This window comes from Apaloderma vittatum, unplaced genomic scaffold, assembly GCF_000703405.1.
Source record: "Apaloderma vittatum isolate BGI_N311 unplaced genomic scaffold, ASM70340v1 scaffold4876, whole genome shotgun sequence".
NCBI classification, from domain to species: Eukaryota; Metazoa; Chordata; class Aves; order Trogoniformes; family Trogonidae; genus Apaloderma; species Apaloderma vittatum.
In genome coordinates, this window is record NW_009722157.1 from 3976 (window position 1) to 22476 (window position 18501).

Sequence of the window (18501 nt, forward strand, 5' to 3'; positions counted from 1 at the left end):
CTGAGAAGCTTTGCTGACTGAGACCAGCAGGAGGTATTTCCCAAGTGAGGTGGCAGATGGGGAGAGCACCACTTCCAAAAGTCCCCCCTGTGAGCTGGGTACCTGGCATACTTTTATAAATCCAGCCTACAGCTAAAATAGTAAACCTACTTTATATATACCGTTACATAAAATGTACTTAAACTACAGTTCTGCAGGGTTTGTTTCGTATATTATTAGTTTTATGAGCCTTGTCCTCCTTTTACACTGAGGCACTTCATTACAGGTCTCTCTATTCCTCTCTTCTAAAATTCGGTAAGTAATGGGAAGCTGTTGGCTTTTGAAATCTGGGCAGGCTGAGACTGTTTGCTACAGTTGGCAGAATACAGAGTGACCACAAACTCACAAGGATTGATAAGCTGGAAGGGCTTCTCATCTGTCATTTGTGCTTCTTAATGATAAGAGTGCTTTCTGGGGAAAAAAGCAGCAAATCACAACAGTCATAGCTTGAAATGCTTTGCTCTCACACCTCCCTTGTCTTTGTTACTGTAAAAAATTATAGTTTAAGCACCAGTCAATATACTGTGTAGAGTTTTACTGTTCTTTTCAATAGGCAACACTTGAACTCTCTTAGTTGTAATAATTTCCATGTGTGCATTGCAGTAAATATTTGATTCGCTCATGACAAATTTTGCTTCTCATCCTGGGACTGCAGAGTTGTTTAGTTACCTCCCAAATCTGTTTCTTCTTCCAGTGTTTTTCTCTTGCCTTTTGAAAACACGCCAAACCGATTTAAAATGTTTTATGCACGTTATAATAAAAAATGTATGTCTTATATTAAGGGTGACTGTGCAAAAGCTTACAGCTGAGTCAGGTTTAGCATGTGATTTCATGCATTTGCATATGGGCTGTGAACGCATGCCTGCGCAGTTAATTGCTGTGCCTCTGCCAGCCTCTCTCTTCCTTGTGCATGGGAACCAGATTTAGGAGATGTGTTGAAGAGGCCTCTGAAAGCGCTTTGTTAATCTTCTGCCACCAACGTGACAGGAGGGCTGGGAAGTTTTCCCAGTCCGCAATGGAGTTCACTCCCTTTCTGTGTACTGCTAAGTCATCCCTGCCGAAGATGACATTTTCCAGCTCCTAAAAATACCTATCCATTTCCCTTAAAACAGACCAAATAGCACTGCCAGGTACATAAAAAGATCTCCTGAAATGACACTACATGCTCGTAAAAGATTCTTTTTTGTAGGTGGATTTACACATAGATTTTATAAAACTGTTAAATGTCAGTTGAATATCATCTTACACAAATATCTATATTTTTGGAACCTCCAGCTCCAGTCTCAGTGTTTCTGTTGAGGTTGGCGTAGCAAAGCAGCATCCTTTCCTTTCTGATCGAAAGGGCTCTGTTGCTTGAACAGGAAGTTCCCCAGACTGTTCCCTTCTGCTCCGTGAACATATGTTTCCCCTGGCAAAGGTCATTTTAGGCTGGGAAGAGAAAATTTATGGGAGTCATTTCTAAAGTGCCATTAGAACACCTCAAACTGTATATATAGAAGCATAAAAAATAATTAAGTCAAGCTGATTTCTGTATGAAGAATCTCCTCAAGATATAAAAAGCAAAAAAAACCCCAGCCATAACCAAAATGAAAAAATCTGCAATGCTCCTTGCTCTTTGTCTGTTCCAGCATCCGCTTGTGGCTGCTCTACAAATCCTCGAATTAAAAACAATTAAGAAAAACACAAACCCAGATCATACTGATAAGTGATATGCAGAATATACATGATGACTCTCAGCCAATATCAATAATTAGTTTGTAGTGACTGTGTTTTTAGAGAAGAGCTTGATTGATTGTGGTTTCACAGTATACACAAATCACATTCCATATTTATTTTGAGACCTGCAGTGCTTATAATTTGCATTAACGTTGTTCAGGTTACTACCAAAACTATCGTATTTAGATTAGATCAGAAAAATGCTTAATGAGATAAATTTTAATTATTTGATAACAACCCTTCTTCCAAAGTAGAAAGATTAAAGCAGGCAAGATGAGCAAAAATCAAGATAAACTGTTAGTTTAGATCACACAACCTGCAATCTGGATTGAAGGGAACATTTGTAAAAAAAAGTTTAGATCCAAACACGGGGAATCAGGATCTGAATTGCGGTTCTTCCCCAGAGTCTTCCATCTGGTATTGAGCTGGGAATCTCCTCACGCAGCACATTTAAGCAATTTATGGAGAGTCACGGTGAAAGTTTTGCTCCACATCCCCTCTGACTGTATCTTTGCCAGCTCCCCAAGTTAGCAGCTGTTACTGCACCGTGCAGTCAGCTGAAACGTAATTAACAGATCTGTCTGATGAGCGAGCACTGGCAAGCAATTTGGTGGGTGTTCACCCAGCAGTGGGGGGTGATGGCTTCATAGGCCAGCGCAGTGGGTAGGGGAGGCGCTGCCTGTTGGTACCCTCAGGATTGGCGATGCCAGACATTGCTGTGCCCAGCTTCTCACTGTCGTTCTGGGAGCTCACCTTACGAATCTGAGCTGGGTGATTAAACTGCACATTAAGTAAGAGGGGATGGTCAGGTATTTAAATCCAGGATTCACAGCAAAGGACATACCAGGCACGAACACACCTCCACCAGTCTGTAGAAGATGCCAGAGAACAGTGCCCATCTCCCAGACTTAGTCTTGAGCGTGCCCATGTGTGTGCCTCACATTCACTCTGAACCTCTGTAGGAGAGCTAGACCGTCACTGTAAGTGAATGCAACCAGTATGGTTTTTTGTGTCACAGCTTGGGCAAAAGGTGGGAGTTCAGTGCCCTCCTTAGACAAAAGTTCAAATCCACACTTCTCCTATGTATTCCTGAACCACTGCGACCTACTGAGCATCCTCAGGTTCCTCCCCTGGCTCTAGACCTCATGGTAATGGAGAGTGTGAGCCATGGGCAGAGGTAGAGCATGTGGGAGCAGCTTGTGTCACCCAAAGACTAGAGCAGGCCATGTGGAGGAGAGTCCTCTGTCGTGTTCCTTGCTCCCAGGACTGTATCTGCTTTCACTCAGTTACTGCATGGTGTGAAATACAATAGTAAGTCCAAGATAAGAGTTTCAGCAAGTCAAAAAAGGAATAAGTCAAAAGGCCAGGGACTGGAACCCAAACCCACTGTCAATTACGGGCTTGGCTGTGAATTGAGCACACTTCCCACGAGGAGACTCGCCTCTGAAATGGGTCATTTTTAAAGGAATTATCTGAAGAAAAGCTTGAAATGCTAAAATAAGACTTAATCACTTCTTTTTCTAACATTTGTCAGTGCATGTGAGCAACGTGGTTTTCTTTCCTAGATTTCTTGCGGTCTACAAAAACAGCCTTGCAAGAACAACCCCATATTAAATAGAAAAGAAGCAGCATTAGTGTTTCCTGGAAATATACTGCTTATGCTATTAAAAATTGGAACTAGAGATGTAGCTATGAGTTAAAGGTTTCAAGACAAATAAACCCAAGTCTCTTAAAAATACAGGTCCTTTCAATAGTGGGCATTACAACTGAATTCTCTCAACTTTTCCAGCTCCTCCTAGTGGTTTTGCTGGAGTGTTTTACGCAGTCAGGCCATATGTCTTCCTCTGGGGTCTCTAAATAAAGCTGTCTACAGCATGCCACTTACTCTTCTACGTGTTGCACCGGAGTGGGGAACATATATGCGTATTTTGGTCTCTTTGCTATGTAACAGGAAGCTTTTGAAGGCAAGGAAGCTCAGCAAATTTAAGTGCTTTACATTTTGAGGACAAGCTGTCTCTGTCAGCACTGTTTTATTTACAGCTCTGTTTCACTGTGTGGCTATATGCAAAATCTGGCATTAAGACTGATAGGTTTAAAGTGTTCATGTTCGTGGAGTCAGAAGATAGGTAAGTTCCGTGATTTATGTACTTTGGCAGCTATGAAACAGTGATGAAGTGGCAAATAAGAAGTACTTGCACAAAAACCCTAAATTTTAATACACTCATATGCATCCTGAGTTGTGGGAATTCATCTCTGCTGCTTAGCTGTCAAGATTCCTGTCACAAATACCACTTGAGCTTTTTCCTTTTTTCCATATTGTGATCTTAGTATTTAGATAGCAAGTGGACAGTAAAATGCACACGAGAAAGTTTGAGCTTTTGGAAAAAGCTTAAATGCTAAAATACAAGCAAAATTTGAATATGGAGGCCAGGAAGTATGGTAAGCTGTACTCCAGGCATGCATGTGAGGTTATTGTGTGACTATGTGTAAGAAATATATATACTGTCTTTATATACATATATACATACATGACATGGTGTTTCTGTGTTTGTGTACCTAGTCTGTTCTACCTGCAAAAGCTGTGACTGCAGTGTGTGATATGGTGACTGTACTGGGTCATTATCCCGGCTCTATGACTGAGACAGTGTGGAGAGCAGAGTTGAAGGTGGGGCTTTTCTGCAGCCAAAATGTAGGTGTGTTGGCTGCACTTCATGAGTGCAATAAGGACACACCAGTGCCAGCTGGAGACGTACCTGCTTTTGCACAGACAGCTTGTTGTCCCTCTTCTCAATCCCACCCCCAAATCTGTGATTGCATCACAGGCAGGATGGGAAATTGGCTGATGAGTAATCAGCAGGAGGTTTCCCAGTTGATTCCCATGTTGCAGCAGGACGGTGTTGCCTCACTGAGATTTGGTCCTCGACCCACAGCGCAGATAAGCACACACATCTGACAGACCTTCACTGCCTTCTCAGCCTCTGCCTGGGTTGTGCCCCCATGTCACAAGGTTGCAGACTCCCTTCTCCTCTCCTCCGTGTCAGCTGGAGCTGGGTGTCTGTCAGTGTGCTGTCAGGGCAGTAAAAAGGCTAAAAAGGCAGCACAAAGCGTGATGCTGACCGCTGCATGCTCTCAACTCCGTGCTGGTGCCCATCGACCAGTAAATTGCGGGGCCAGTACTAGAGGCTGTACAATTTCCCTGCTGCTTCTCGGTACCCGTTCCAGGCAAGGAGCAATCCTGGAAAATGTTACAGTACTTTGTTGGCCATCCTTGTGTTTTTCTTCCCATTGCACAAAGCAGTGCACAGCTCCGCTCCCATGCTGTGGGCGTGCTGCTGCTTGGAGCCCACTGCGAGGCAGAGGAAGCCAGAGCTTCCCAGTGTGGGGTGCTGTTCATGTGGCACAAGCATTTCCATCAGCTCACCTGCTGGCTGGCTGTTGGTACTGTGACTCTGAGTGGCTGGAAGAATGTAAGTGAATTTCTTATGAGATACCACTCAAGCTGGCAGCTCAACGTCCAGCGTCTTTTGCAGGAAAGGGTGGGTAAGACAGTCCTCTTAACAGGGAAGTCTGAGATCAGGGCAAAACAAGTGTTTTGGCTAGTTAGGACAAAAGAATATGTTTTTGAGAAATGTCAGCCTCTCTCTTGGTTAACGACAGTGAATTGTCGGGCTGCTCTGGGGCTTACATGTGTGACCATTTGCAATCCTGTTGTCACAGAGACAAAAATAGTCAACAGGCATCCTTAGGGAGCTGTCAGCCTGGAGAATGGTGTTAGGAGAGATGAAAGGCTGTGTTCAGCTCCTGCCCACATTGCTGCTAAGCAAGGAGTTTCATCTCTTTGTTAAGACAGTCATAAGACAGAAGGCACACTTGCCCAGGAGAATATGTTTCAGTTGATATATGGATAGATGCCATGTTGTTTTCCTTAGAGATGTCCACCAAATGGGAGAAAATATTTTTTAAAGTCTCCTAGTAACATTGCTGTCAAGCTCTGCTAAATGCAGAGCTGGCTTGAACATCACTAACACACTTGGAAACGATACTAGAACTGACCCCTTTAATTTATAAAATGTTCTCGAAGATCCTATAAATAGCCACATGCCTAATTTTAAGCGTAAGTAGTCTCCTGTGCTCAGTGTTAAGCTTGTGTGCAGCTGTTACCAGAATTGAGGCCAGACAGGTGAATTCATGCTTTGCAGTCACAGTTCTTGGTCTCAGATGCAGTTCGATGTTTCAGAAATCTCAGGTTTGAGGTGATTGTGTTTTCAGGTTCTGCTGACTCTTACCAGCAGGGCTTGGCAGCCCTTCCCAGCACTGCACTCCAAGCCGGGCAGGTCAGGGAGAGGTGATTATTAAGCCTTGCTTCCTTGAAATGCTTTCGATAGCGAGATCTGATTATGATGTGGTCTAGTTAAGCGGAGATAAGCCTCCTCAGCTAGGGCTCCTGTTCTGTGTGCTGCAGCCAGGACGTGCCTTTGGAAAGCTGTTGGCATCTTGCAAGGGCATGAATGCTTTGGGGGCCCCAACACCAGAGGTATGATAGCCGTGCGATGGGTTTACCTACTCGGGTCTTGTTTGGAAAAGTAGATTTGGGAGTACTGTGGTACTGAGACGATATTCAGAGTGTACTTTTAGTCTTGTAGATCGGAGTGTTTTGTTTATCAGGAAAACTCTGTTGCAGTTTTGGCCATCATGTCCCACGGTCATTTTGCTTCCCTGAGGAGAGGGTCACTGACATCTACATCTGTAGACGTGATATAAATACTCTGAAGCAACGTGGCTTTGCTGTTCTTCCCCCTCCCCTGGCAAACTTGCCTGGGATTCTCATCTGGTTACAGCTGTGGTGACTTGGGTCCAGTTATCAGGGGTCTTGTACTGGGCATGGTGTTGGTTAGAGGTGATAAAGCTGAGTCCCGGGCATACCCTTTTGAAAGCCTAAGCCTTGCATTTGAGCATTTTGAAATTGTACTGAGGAATATTATGGGCTAGGCTGAACCAGAAGGACAGAGAAACAGGAACTGGTCTCAGATCTGGTGAGGTTAGGAAAATATTGGGTTAAATCCAAACACATCTGAACCGAGGGCTGGCTGCTGAAAGTTGCTGGATAGTGAGGATGGTTGCTGGATGTCTCATCCTCTTTAGGGGTGGGGAGACACAGGCCTTTTCAGCAAGAGCTTTTCCCAGTCCAGGGTGTTGGGGAGTGCAAGGTGTGCCCATCACCATCAGCTCTGCGAAGGATTTAAGAGAGGTAGAGTAGCTGATGTTTTATCTGCCCGTGGTAGGGATGATGATAACTGCAGCTGCATCTCCCCCTCGTGGAAAAGATAGCAAAAATGGGATCAGTGATAAGTCTGCAGCCACTGGCCAAGAGTGTCTGTTCGTGGGATGGCACCCAGAAATTCTCAGGTGAGAGATACTCCCCTGACTGGCCACTTAAAGGCTTTTGGAAAGTGATTTCCATCCCCTCGGATAAAGTCACCATCCATTAGTGTGGCTCTGGGTATGACTTGGGACATTTGCCATTTGAGTGACAGACTGAAGAAAAATCTGCATTTTTTTTCCAGATGATAAGCCTCTCTTAGTAGATCTCCCTACTGCTGACCTTAGCAAAATGAGAGCAGTTTTCTTTGTATATGCCAGAGCTTGGGAAATAGAAGCTGTGATTCATAGGAAGCCAGCAATCAGATAGATGGCTTGGCATCCCAGAAGCGCTTGAGAGCCACATGTGATTATTGGCTTATTTTAAGGCTATTAGAACTGCCTTACTATGCTTGTACACCACAGGAGAACCTTCATACATGTGTACAAATATATATGCATAAACCCTATTAGCCTGTACACATTTACACTTACATACATGTGTGTGGGCATTGTCTTGGGAACCAAAACAGAAGCAGCTTTCCTCCTAGCAAGTAGTATTTTCCTGTGGTTTAAAGCAAATCTCCAGTTACTCTTGTGTGCTCCTAATCACTGGGCTCCTGAAGGAGCCACGTGAGCAGCCTCATTCATCTATCGATGGCTGTGAGAAAGCAAACAGGTTGTCACAACAAATGTTCCTAGGCGAGTCCTAAAATGGCTTCTGTGGCGTGAGGGCTTCATGTCCAAATGTTTTTTCTGCTCTTGCTGAAGTGCCAGTGCTGAAGAAATGCTGAAAATCTGGAACAAATCCAGCGCTTGTCCTCAGGGATGTTTGACAATTCGTGCAACTTCTGAAATTCACACAGGACGGACAAAGGAAGGATGCTTGTGATTCATTGTTATTTTGAAAACAGTCTTTGAGTTATAATTTCCATCATGTTTTCACTCTTCCCATTTCCAGGGAGTGAAGCTGATTTTAGCTCTTCAAGCAGCACAGGCAGTATTTCAGCGCCTGAAGTCCATATGTCTGCTGCTGGAAGCAAAAGATCTTCTTTTTCTCGCAAGTAAGCAAAGCAATTTTTTCCTGAGTATTGCAAGTGTTGCTAGCATAGACTACTGTGTAAGGTCCTGTAGTTAATATATACAATACCAGTATTGTGAGATTTAAAATAATTTGGGTAACATTATGGTCTCAGGCAGCACTCACACTGAGATGAGAACTGTGATATGAGAAAGTTAAAAAACTCCTTGTATTTGGAGCACAAAAATTGCCAGTATGTCAGATCAGCTGACTGGTATTTTTTTGTTGTTTATTCATAACAAGTGTGGGAGATAGAATCAGGTAAGGCAGAAAAGGCATGAACTGGAGTGAAAGAGGAAAGAACTGGGTGCATGTTAGTTAACAGTAGTAATTTTAACCAGTTAACTTTAACCTTTTGGCCTTATCCCTCTGTTTTCTCTCTGTAATAAATTCTCAGCTCTGCATGTACTTTTCAAGATCATGACCTCATTTTTTGCAGGAAGAAGCAGACCATATTGCCTTTGACATGTTTTTTTTTCTTAAACACCCTTATTCAACCTTCATATAACTGAAGCTATACGCAAATCAAAAAATATTATCACGGTCATCTAAATGACCCTGTCATGAAAGATTTCTGTAAGATTTCTCCCTATTGTGTGTGAAGTGCAAATCCAGACAGCTTGCGAAGACAGGGGCGTTGGGATGGAGCAGCTCACCTTGTGCTCTGCCCACGCAATCCCTGCTGGTTCCATTTTTTGGAGTAGGTGGAAAGAGTTGGAGCTGACAGGGCTGGTTTCCTGCCCTCTGTGGCAGAGCTGGCAGGCAGGCTGGGGCGAGCAGTGGGGTGCCTGTATGCCTGAGCCACACCGACGTTTCATCGGTCACGGTGCGCCCCAGCACACAGAGATGGCCAGAGTGATGCTTCGTGAGTGGTTTCCTGTCTGTATCGTGAGACTGTTAGAAAAATGAACATTACTTAAGCTCTCTCTAGATTAAATTTAACAAAGTTACTGGCTGCGGGGAAAAGCAGTACAAAGTATAATGTGAAACCCTAAAATCACTTTACTTTCAGTAAGATTATGTATCATTTTATATATTATTGTACATTTAAATACATCTTGAAATGAGAGCATACCGACCTACTTAATTGGACAGAATTCCTCTGTAATAAGGCTCCTTCAGATGCATTGCTGTGTTATGTACAGTCCATGCAAGTTCTTCCTCACACCAGCGTTGATGCTGTACTGTACAAAATGGAAGGAGATGTCTCCTTTGCAATATGCTCTTTTTTAACCATTTGACTTAACGAGACTCACTGTGAAACATTTCAGTGTTGTCACAAAGCGTGGTCCTGCACTTCATTGTAAAATAATTATAAAATCACCCAAACCACAGCAGTGTGATGAAGGTTTGCAGCAGCCACTCAACCATCTGTTCCTTATAAAGTGTTCCATTTTCAGAGAAGGGAGGAAACCAAGTCAGACAATTTTAAGGAGATATTTTGCTTCATAATTCTGTGGTATTTAAATGTTTATGTTCAAGCTTTCTCTTTTCCTGGCTGGATTTGCTTTTTTCCGTGTTTTTTTGAAACCTGCCCTTTCATTACTGTTGAGAAGAACAACTTCCATGGGATGACAAAGGTAGCAGCATAGTAGTGGAGGCAGGCAAACCAAGTGAGCCAGCGAGGAACACACCCCGAGAAACTGTCCTCAGAGCACCTCAGCCCTCTGGCAGCTGTCAGGCAGCACAGATCTGAATTGCTTTCAAGCACACGCGGTTGACAGTCAGATTATTTAATAAAGAGTGGAGAGAGAAAGGTAGATATGTATGAGGGAGGCTGGAAGGAAGAAAGAAAAGGCTGTACTTTCCTTTGTCTATTTTAATGCTATTTCAGCCTGCTCTCAATGGGGTTCAAACTGTATCTAAGCGAATGAATAGCTGACAGTGACAGCTGAAGCACCCAGTATGCCAAAGGCAGAAAAGGACAGTGGCTCAAACAAAATCTGTTTTCACTGCACGCTGTGATCCCTCAGGCTGCTTGTGGGGGAGCATGAAAGCAGTCTTACAGCAAAGCTCCATGGACAGACATCTCTGCAGGCCTGGCCAGGGAAAGATGAAACGTGGTTCTTCTGGCACCAGCCCAGGCAGCAGTCCTCTCATAACTTACTGGAGTCAGAGGTTCAGGGAATGTAGGCAATCTAAAGGAATCACTGGGAACTATTGTCTGTGCTACTCACAGAGAAATGTGAAAATGGCCGAGGTTTCCCTAGATCACATAGTTTAGACTGAGCACCCCACAGCCAATGAAATAACATGCAGCGGCTGATGACTTCAGGACTTTCTTTCTTCCTGGCCACTCACAGTTATCTATCTGGTTTAGTGTTTAGATGACTTTGTGTATAAAATAAGACGCATAATGAGTTGCGTGATGAGCATAATCCAATATGCTTTAACTATTTTGGTTCCCCTCCAGTCGTGGCCCTTATGGTCGGAATAATGGATCCTTATCCTACAAGTCTGGAGCCAGCCCACCTGCTTCCCGTGAAAAGGATCATTTGTCAACACTGGGCAAAAACCAGCCGAGTCCTGCTAACATCCATCAGTGTTACAGGGCTTCTTCAGTCAGCAGCAGCAACTCAGGCTCATACAAAGGGAGCGACAGCAGCCCAGTGATGAGGCAAGTCTTTATTTCGGCATCCCTGTGTTCAGCGCATTGACTTACCTTCTTTGCACTGTAACGTGGGATCAGCTGTCCGGGTTGCCAAGCAGGTTGCTTGCTCCTCAGTGTAGATGTGACTCCTCATATTGGTGGCTCAAGAGGATGCTCCATCCCATGTAAAAGCTTTATTTTTTCAGCACTGTGGAATTCAAGGTTACTTCTAGTCAAAGCTCTTTGGTTTCCACTCCAAGGCAGGCTCCTTCATGTGGTTTCATGCCATCAGTTCTCATGGGGATTTACTGGTTCTTTCATCTCAGAGTCATTTTGCTTTGGAGAGGGTTGGGTGGGGTAGTATAAAAAACATTATGCACTCAGGCAAAAATTCACCCGGCCCAGCCTTGGGCACCTCCCTGTGCAGTTTCCTGTACAGGACAGAACACAGATACCTGCCAGAGCGTTCAACACATCCTGCAGAGAAGAAATTGCTGCCATGCTGCTGCTGTTCCCCTCTCTCTCAGGCAATTCAATATCCAAGCATGTCAGATACACACCTAAAGCTAGATAGGATGAATCTAGGTTTCAGGGTGCTCAGCTTCATAACTCACATGTGGAGCTGAACTCGGTGCCACACTATCTCGCCTGGCCATGTCTACAGCTGGGTGCTTTTGCCAGTGTCTGCCTGCTTTTGGGCTCGCCACTCATTTCAGGTGAGGGGGTGGCTAGGTATTTCAAAGTTGAATGTCTCATTTGAGGTACTGGCACTGAAACCAAGTACTGTAAATAGCCACAAGTCGGCTTCCGTGAGTACTTTGATTTGTCAGAGGGAGTCACTGGTGCGGACACTGAGGAGCCCCCAATGAGTCAGCTTTGTAGCAGTCAATGGGATGTTTTTCATTTTGCCAGGACTGAAGGACTGTGTGAGTGATGTTATGTGATGGTTTGTTTTTTGCCTTTTCAGGCGATCAGGGAGATTCAGTTCTTGTGGTGACAATCACAGCATTAAGCCACAAAATCCTGAGCAGTATTTGACTCCTCTGCAGCAGAAGGAAGTTACAGTTCGGCATTTGAAAACAAAGCTGAAGGAATCTGAGAGCAAACTTAAAGAAAGGTATGTTTCACTACAGAAATCAGATTTAGAAAGATTTATTCAGGAGCATTTGTGGGTGGGAATCTTGAACATTTTCAATAATCTCTTGACCGCATAAATTGTTCATTACGACATTTGAAATGTGATCAGTCTGATTAGGTTGTTTTCAGGTATTTCATGTTTCGTAGCATGTTCAGTGAATATGTGCCATGCGCTTTAGTTATGAATATGGTTGACTCTTTTCCCTTTTTTTGAACTTTCCCAATAGAATATTTTAAAAGATAATTTTTATCAGTCTGATTTAGCATTGAGACCTTTTATACATAAAACAATTTCTATCTGGCAGCATATATTACCTTAGTCTCTAGTTCTGCCTCTCTCAGAGAAATATGACTATAAATGACCCCTTCTCCCCTAATGAAAGAAAACCTCTAACACAAACTGATGTGCCCACTTGTGTTTTTGATACTGAATTTTTCACAATAGCCCTTTGTATGGATGCTGAGTGAGGAAGTGACAATGTGCATTACACAGTAATGGATGTCATCTCTTTTACTAAAACCACGCTCTGAAAGCTGGCTCTCCAGCACACATAAACCAAGCAGGCACAAAGAAGTGTTTGAATGGAGCCCCAAAACAGAGTCCTAGGGACCCCATGGTCCACCTCAGATAGCCAGACCTCTGCATCTGCAAGGGCTGGATCTCATGGAGGGTACCCCTCTTGCCACTTGCATGCAAGCCTGTGGCTCCACGCTGGGCAAAGCATGACAGGTGCCTGCAGCCCCGAGCCATCACAATGTCCAAGGGCAGCATAGCCACTCCAGTGTGCTAGAATCTTTTGTTGATTCTTTAACTGACCAGTCAGCAGAAACATCACAACATTTTTATTTTGCTACAGGGAAACAGAAATAGAGGAGCTCAAAGCTCAGCTGGGACGGATGAGGGAAGACTGGATTGAAGAAGAGTGTAATCGTGTGGAAGCAGAGCTGGCCTTAAAGGAAGCAAGAAGCGAAATTAAACAGCTCAAGCAGGTCATTGAAAACATGAAAAGCAACTTGGCTGAGAAAGACAAAAAAATTGAGAAGTATTTCACAGACATAAACATTCAAAACAAGAAACTGGAATCTTTGCTGCAGAACATGGAGATGGCTCAGAACAGCTCTGTGAGGGATGAGCAGTGCCTGGAGTGCGCATATGACTCAGAGGAGAAGCTGACAGCATTCTGTGCCATGATGCCAGACAGCCTTATCACAGAGGACCAAGCTCTGGAGGAGGTGGCAGATAGTGGGCTGCTGCTTAATGAGGACACAGGTGACAGGTCTGGTTTGCCTAAAGAGAATCTGACCATCATGTCCTCTGAGTTGAGTGATACGGCTCCCTCTAGTTCTGCTGTGAATGAAGAGATGCCAGAAAGTTATCTGGATGGAACACTAACTTCAAAGGAGAAGGAGGAAAACATGATGGTGGAACAGGCCGTCCAGACTGATGTGGTGCCATACAGCCTAGATGTGGAGCAGCTCATTCAAAACATCTTCAGAGCTCAGGATGCCTGTCCTCTAAGCCCACCTTCTTCACTGAAGGAGTTGGGTGAATTTTCTCTTGGAAGCTTCAGTGATTCTGGTATTATAGTGGACTTAACTCCAAGTGATCCAAACTCTGCCATTCTTTTGTCTCCTATGGAGTCTCCATGTAGGAAGGTAGAGCACAGAGTTAATGAAAACCGTTTCATGAAAGAACTTGATTTTATGGAATCTCATGATTATGAAGCCTTTGAGTATGTCAATACTTGCTCTCAGATAGGAACCAAGAGGAGATACTGGAGCAGCAGTCTCCTCAGAGATGTCTTGGCTGTAGCAGCCCCTGTTGTACCAACTCTCATGTGGGCTTTCAGTACTCAGAAAGGAGGAATAGATCCCATTTACAATATTGGATCATTGCTTCGTGGTTGCTGCCTGGTGGCCCTGCACTCTTTACGGCGTACATCCTTCAGTATCAAAACCTAAAGTCCTCTCCCTGGGCACCGACTGGCTGAGGTAGAGAGAAAGAGGGATGAGAGAGATCGTAAAAAGTTATTGTATATTCTGGCAGAGTCTATCATTTTGCTTTTCGACTATTTGATTTGCACTATAAATTGTTTTGAAAACATGTTCCTTGATTTAAAACAAAATAGTTGAACCCTGTAGTTCCACAAGATGTTTTTAACTGGTGTTTTTAGCAGTACTGCTGCCTCCAGAAATAGTTCCCCAATTCCCAGGCACTGTGCCCCTCCCCTTTGCTGGCATCTTTCTGGTGCCAGCACATCTGCACAGTGAACATACCCAGGCGAATCAAGCAAAACGATAGCTAGCGCTCGTTCACGGTTTTTTATCTGAATTAGTGTTAAGCTCAGTCACTTTCCCTGGCTGGTTCACTGAGCAAATGTAGAAGCGCTTTGTGCTGGCTTGAGGGTAGCATGAGATGTGCACAGGGACAAATGGCCAGAGAAAGGTGGGGTATTTCTTTAGGCAGCACTAACCTAAAACATTTGTTAAACTACAGCATCAAGTAAGTGACATGGAGACCTGTTCCCACTAAACGTATCACCCATGTGCTCCAGAAAGCATGCTAGCGCTTTCCTTTTGTTGTCCGAAGTGTCAATTCAATTTAGAGGTAAAACCCATATTCCCCAGGCAGCTTCCAAGCACATCGTTCGTGCCTGTCTCGTGTAGTGCTCTTCTCAATCGTACAATTGCTCGAGCATTTCACTGGTCTTGTGCGTATACGGGGACTGTAACCAAAAGTGTACGTTGTTGGGAGTCTTGAAACTTGTTACGATGATAAGTATAGGCGTGGATACACTTTGAATCTTAATGTTGTTTTAATCCTTTTGAGCCCTTTGAAATACTATGTATAAATGTATTTGTGTTTTAACTTATTGTTTATTTAATTGTTTTATTGTAAATTACCTTTATAATCACAAGTTCAGTAAAGCATGTTAGAAACGTCAAACGATTGAGTGTTTTATTGTAGCAAAGCTATAAAAATACCCCAACTCAGCTGCAATGTCAGCCACAGGCCAATGGCACTGTATCTTGGAGGCACTGTATCTTGGTCTAAGGAATCATCAGGACCCAAAGAATACAGTTAGATTGAGCAAACTCAAGTACAGCTCCAGTCACTCGGACAGTTAAAAAAGGCTCCAGTCAGTCTGCAGACATGCCCAACATCCATGCTGCATTAACAGATGCAAGTGAACTAATCTTCAACCCAATGCAATCTTCTGGAAACTTCTAACCTCATCTGCCGCACTCCTAGAAAAGTATCAGTCTTCCTGGCATTTAACAGAGGTCCAGAAGGCTTTTTTTAACCCAGCTGAGATTCCTACAGGCTTGATGTGCAACTAGGACCATCAAACCATGAATTCTCCATGCCCAAAACTTGAGATCTGTGCGTAGATAAGTGGAAGGTAACACTACCCAACATGTGAAACAGTGGAGTTTGCCTGGCTCCACCCAAGCTTTCAACCTCTGGCCATTTCTATCTCACTAGTCTCTGGTTTTCTCCTTTAGCAAAGTGAGTGTAGTATTTCCCTAAGCAATCCAGAGCAGCAGCAGTCTAGTGACACCTGACAGTGCCACGCATTGCTCTGCAACCTTTGGGAAGCCACAAAGCAGGAGGAATTCTTGGTCATCATGTGGGGAACTGCCCTTTCACATCCCTGTGATGCCTGGGTTCTGCATTGTTCGTAACAAAGATTCGAGAGGGTTCATTAAGCATCATATTAAGGCAGAGAGATTTAACAGGCAATTTGATGTAATGTAGCCCTCAAGAATTCCCAGTGACGACCATGAGAGCATCTTGCTTTCTTTGCCAGTAACTTCCGCTTTCATGCTCTCCTGCCTTCTTGGGTTCCTGCATGTGTATTGGATTTATGTGGCCAAGTTCTGGTAGCGGGGGAGAGACTGCAGGGCTGGCTTCTATGAAAAGCTTCTAGAACCTTCTCCAGCTCCAAGTCAGACCCACCTCTGACCATGACTGAGCCTATCAGTGACAGTAGTAGTGCCTCAATATATTTAAGAGGAGGAAAATCTGCTGGGCAAGTTTTGGGGAGCTGAGGTGTGGGATGTAAAAGAACCAAGATCAGTGAAGAATGGAGGGGGAGGATGTGCACCAGCCCTTGGAACAGAAATTCCCCTGCAGCCCATGGTGAAGATTATGGTCAGGCAGGCTGTCTCCATACAGTCCATGGAAGTTAATCGTGGAGCAGATATCCACCTACAGACCAAGGAGGGCCGCATGCTGGAACAGGTGGGTGCCCAAAGGAGACTGTGACTGAGGGAATCCTGAGCTTGTGCTGGTGAAGAGGGCTGTCAGCCCCTCTGCTAATCAAATATAGACATCCCTTTTCAGAAGAGCTGAAAAGGTGGACATAAAAATGACTACGGGTTGCATCTGTGTAGGTGAAACTTCCATTATTTTAGCAGCAGTAGATAAACATTTCTGAGCAATGACATTATTTTTATTTTTTTTGGAAGGGAGTTATCTTTTTAAGAAGTTAACCAGCTCTGTATGCTTATGTGCAGGCTGGGTTTAAATGTGACATCTGCACATTCAGCGGTAACAGAGCATGCCAGGACCTTCTTAGTTCTCAACGTTTCTAAGGCTTTATCCTGACTTTAGTACAACCACTTCATTTGACTATTTCAAGCCTTCTGCCCTTTCTCACCCATCATGTATTTGAAGACTTTCTGGCTTCTTGAAGAACTGCAGCCTGCGGGAAGAACTCAGAGAGTTCAAGGAGAACTGTCTCTGGTGGAAGGGACACCATGCTGGAGCAAGGGGAAGAGGGTGAGGAATCCTCCCTGAGGGAGCAGCAGAGACCAGGTGTCACACACTGACCACAAGCCCCAGTCCCCATCCCTTGCACTGCTGTGGGGGAGGAAGTAAAAGAAAACTGGGATCAAAGCTGATCCTAGAAAGAAGGGAGGGATGGGGGGTAGGTGTTTTGAGATTCGGTTTTATTTTTCATTATCCTGCTCTGACCCCATTGGTAGCAAATGAATTTATTTTTTTCTTCCCCCAAGTCCAGTCAGTTTTGCCCATGTCTGTAACTAGTCAGTGATCCCTCCCTATTCTTGTCTCAACCCTCGAGCCTTTGTCTGTATTTTCTCCTCGCCACCCCCTCGGGGAGCAGGGATGAGTGAGTGAGTGACCACATACGTGGTGCCTTGTGCTGGCTGGGCCCACGCCATGGCAGCAGGCCAGCGGCCTCCTTGAGACACCACTGCAAAACAGACTGCTCAACCAGCACTTTCAACAGCTTTTTAATTACATGGACACTAGGGCCAAAATCAGTAGTTGGGGTGCTTAATATAAATTTTACACAGCCACAAAATTCTATCATTCCTAGATATTTTCTCTTGGGACTGGAAGACACTACAGAAGATGCCTTATTCCTGCTTCAAAGTATGCCTGTTCAAGGCGAACAGAGCAATATGTTATACCAAATTACGCACTCTATTGTAATTTTGGATTTCTTTTTTACAGCCACTACTGTTTTAAGCAATCTTCACTTGGTGGGGTGATGAAATGGAACGTAATTTCAAAGACAAAGTCATCTTCAGTTCTAGGAGAAACATTTACATATGACTTACACAGGTTTCCTTTGCAGCAAGAGGCAACAAAGCCGAACAAACCTACGCTTTGATTTAAAATTTAAAACAGACAGAACTAATTTCAATCCATGTTTTGGGCAGGCTCCATTCAGCAGCAGTGTTTTTAAACATGCTTTTTAAGACATCAGGCGATAACACTGAATAACATCAAAGTTGCTTCCTGCTCTTATAAATCTTTCAGTCTGCTCAGCTCTCGTAAGGCATTTAACTATGAGAGGTGACAGAGTGCCCATCACATTCCTGATAAAAGTCCAGGCCAAGGTATGAGAGGAGAAAGGAGGAGCCTATAGCAGCATGAGGGAAAGAAAACAAGCTACGTCTCAGACATGGCAATAGCAAGCACTAAACTTTTTAAAAAAGATGAGATGTAGTTTCCAACAGGTTTTACTTTAAATAGGCAATAAAAACTAGGTTTCCCTGCCCTGTGTCAGCAATAATGGAACAATTAGTACTTGTACTTCCTCACTTTATCAGCGTGGTTAAAAGCTTCTCCTTATCTCCCACCCACTGTCCGACACTTGCGGTGTGTAGGAGCAGGTTTCCTTGCCATACTGATGTTAGTTTGCACAGACTGTAGTCATCCATTCCATTCCAGCCAGGACACTTGTGCATAAAATATGAAAGAGTGGTTATTGTTGCTTTCCAAAATGTATTCTAAAATTTAACATTTCTCAGACTCACTTTCATATTCAAAAATTGCTGTCAAATCAGTTGACTTGTGCAAGATTTTATGCATCATGACAAGCATTCCAAACATTTTTAAAAACTTTCTGTATTACTAAGGCCATCACAGTTAATCCTTACTGTCTTCTCTCAATTCCTTATCTTTTAAGCAGAACTTGTGTCAGAACCTACTACAACTTAGTCAAAAATCCTATTTTTCTAGGCAGTCATGATCTAGCAGGTAAGCCCCCACCCTTTTCCACTCTTCTGGAACTTTACTGTTCCCTGTGTGCAAAGGGAACAA

At 43.9% G+C, this 18501-nt stretch overlaps 1 protein-coding gene across 1 annotated transcript; it reads left to right on the forward strand.

The window, feature by feature from the left end:
- Positions 1-7088: 7088 nt before the first annotated feature.
- SYBU (syntabulin (syntaxin-interacting)) lies at positions 7089-14049 on the forward strand. The gene is made up of 5 exons (XM_009871659.1): positions 7089-7161; positions 8075-8177; positions 10608-10811; positions 11752-11901; positions 12779-14049. Exons 1-5 carry the CDS (start codon positions 7089-7091, stop codon positions 13881-13883), a joined length of 1635 nt encoding a protein of 544 aa, XP_009869961.1. The 3' UTR covers positions 13884-14049.
- The last annotated feature ends 4452 nt before the right edge of the window (positions 14050-18501 follow it).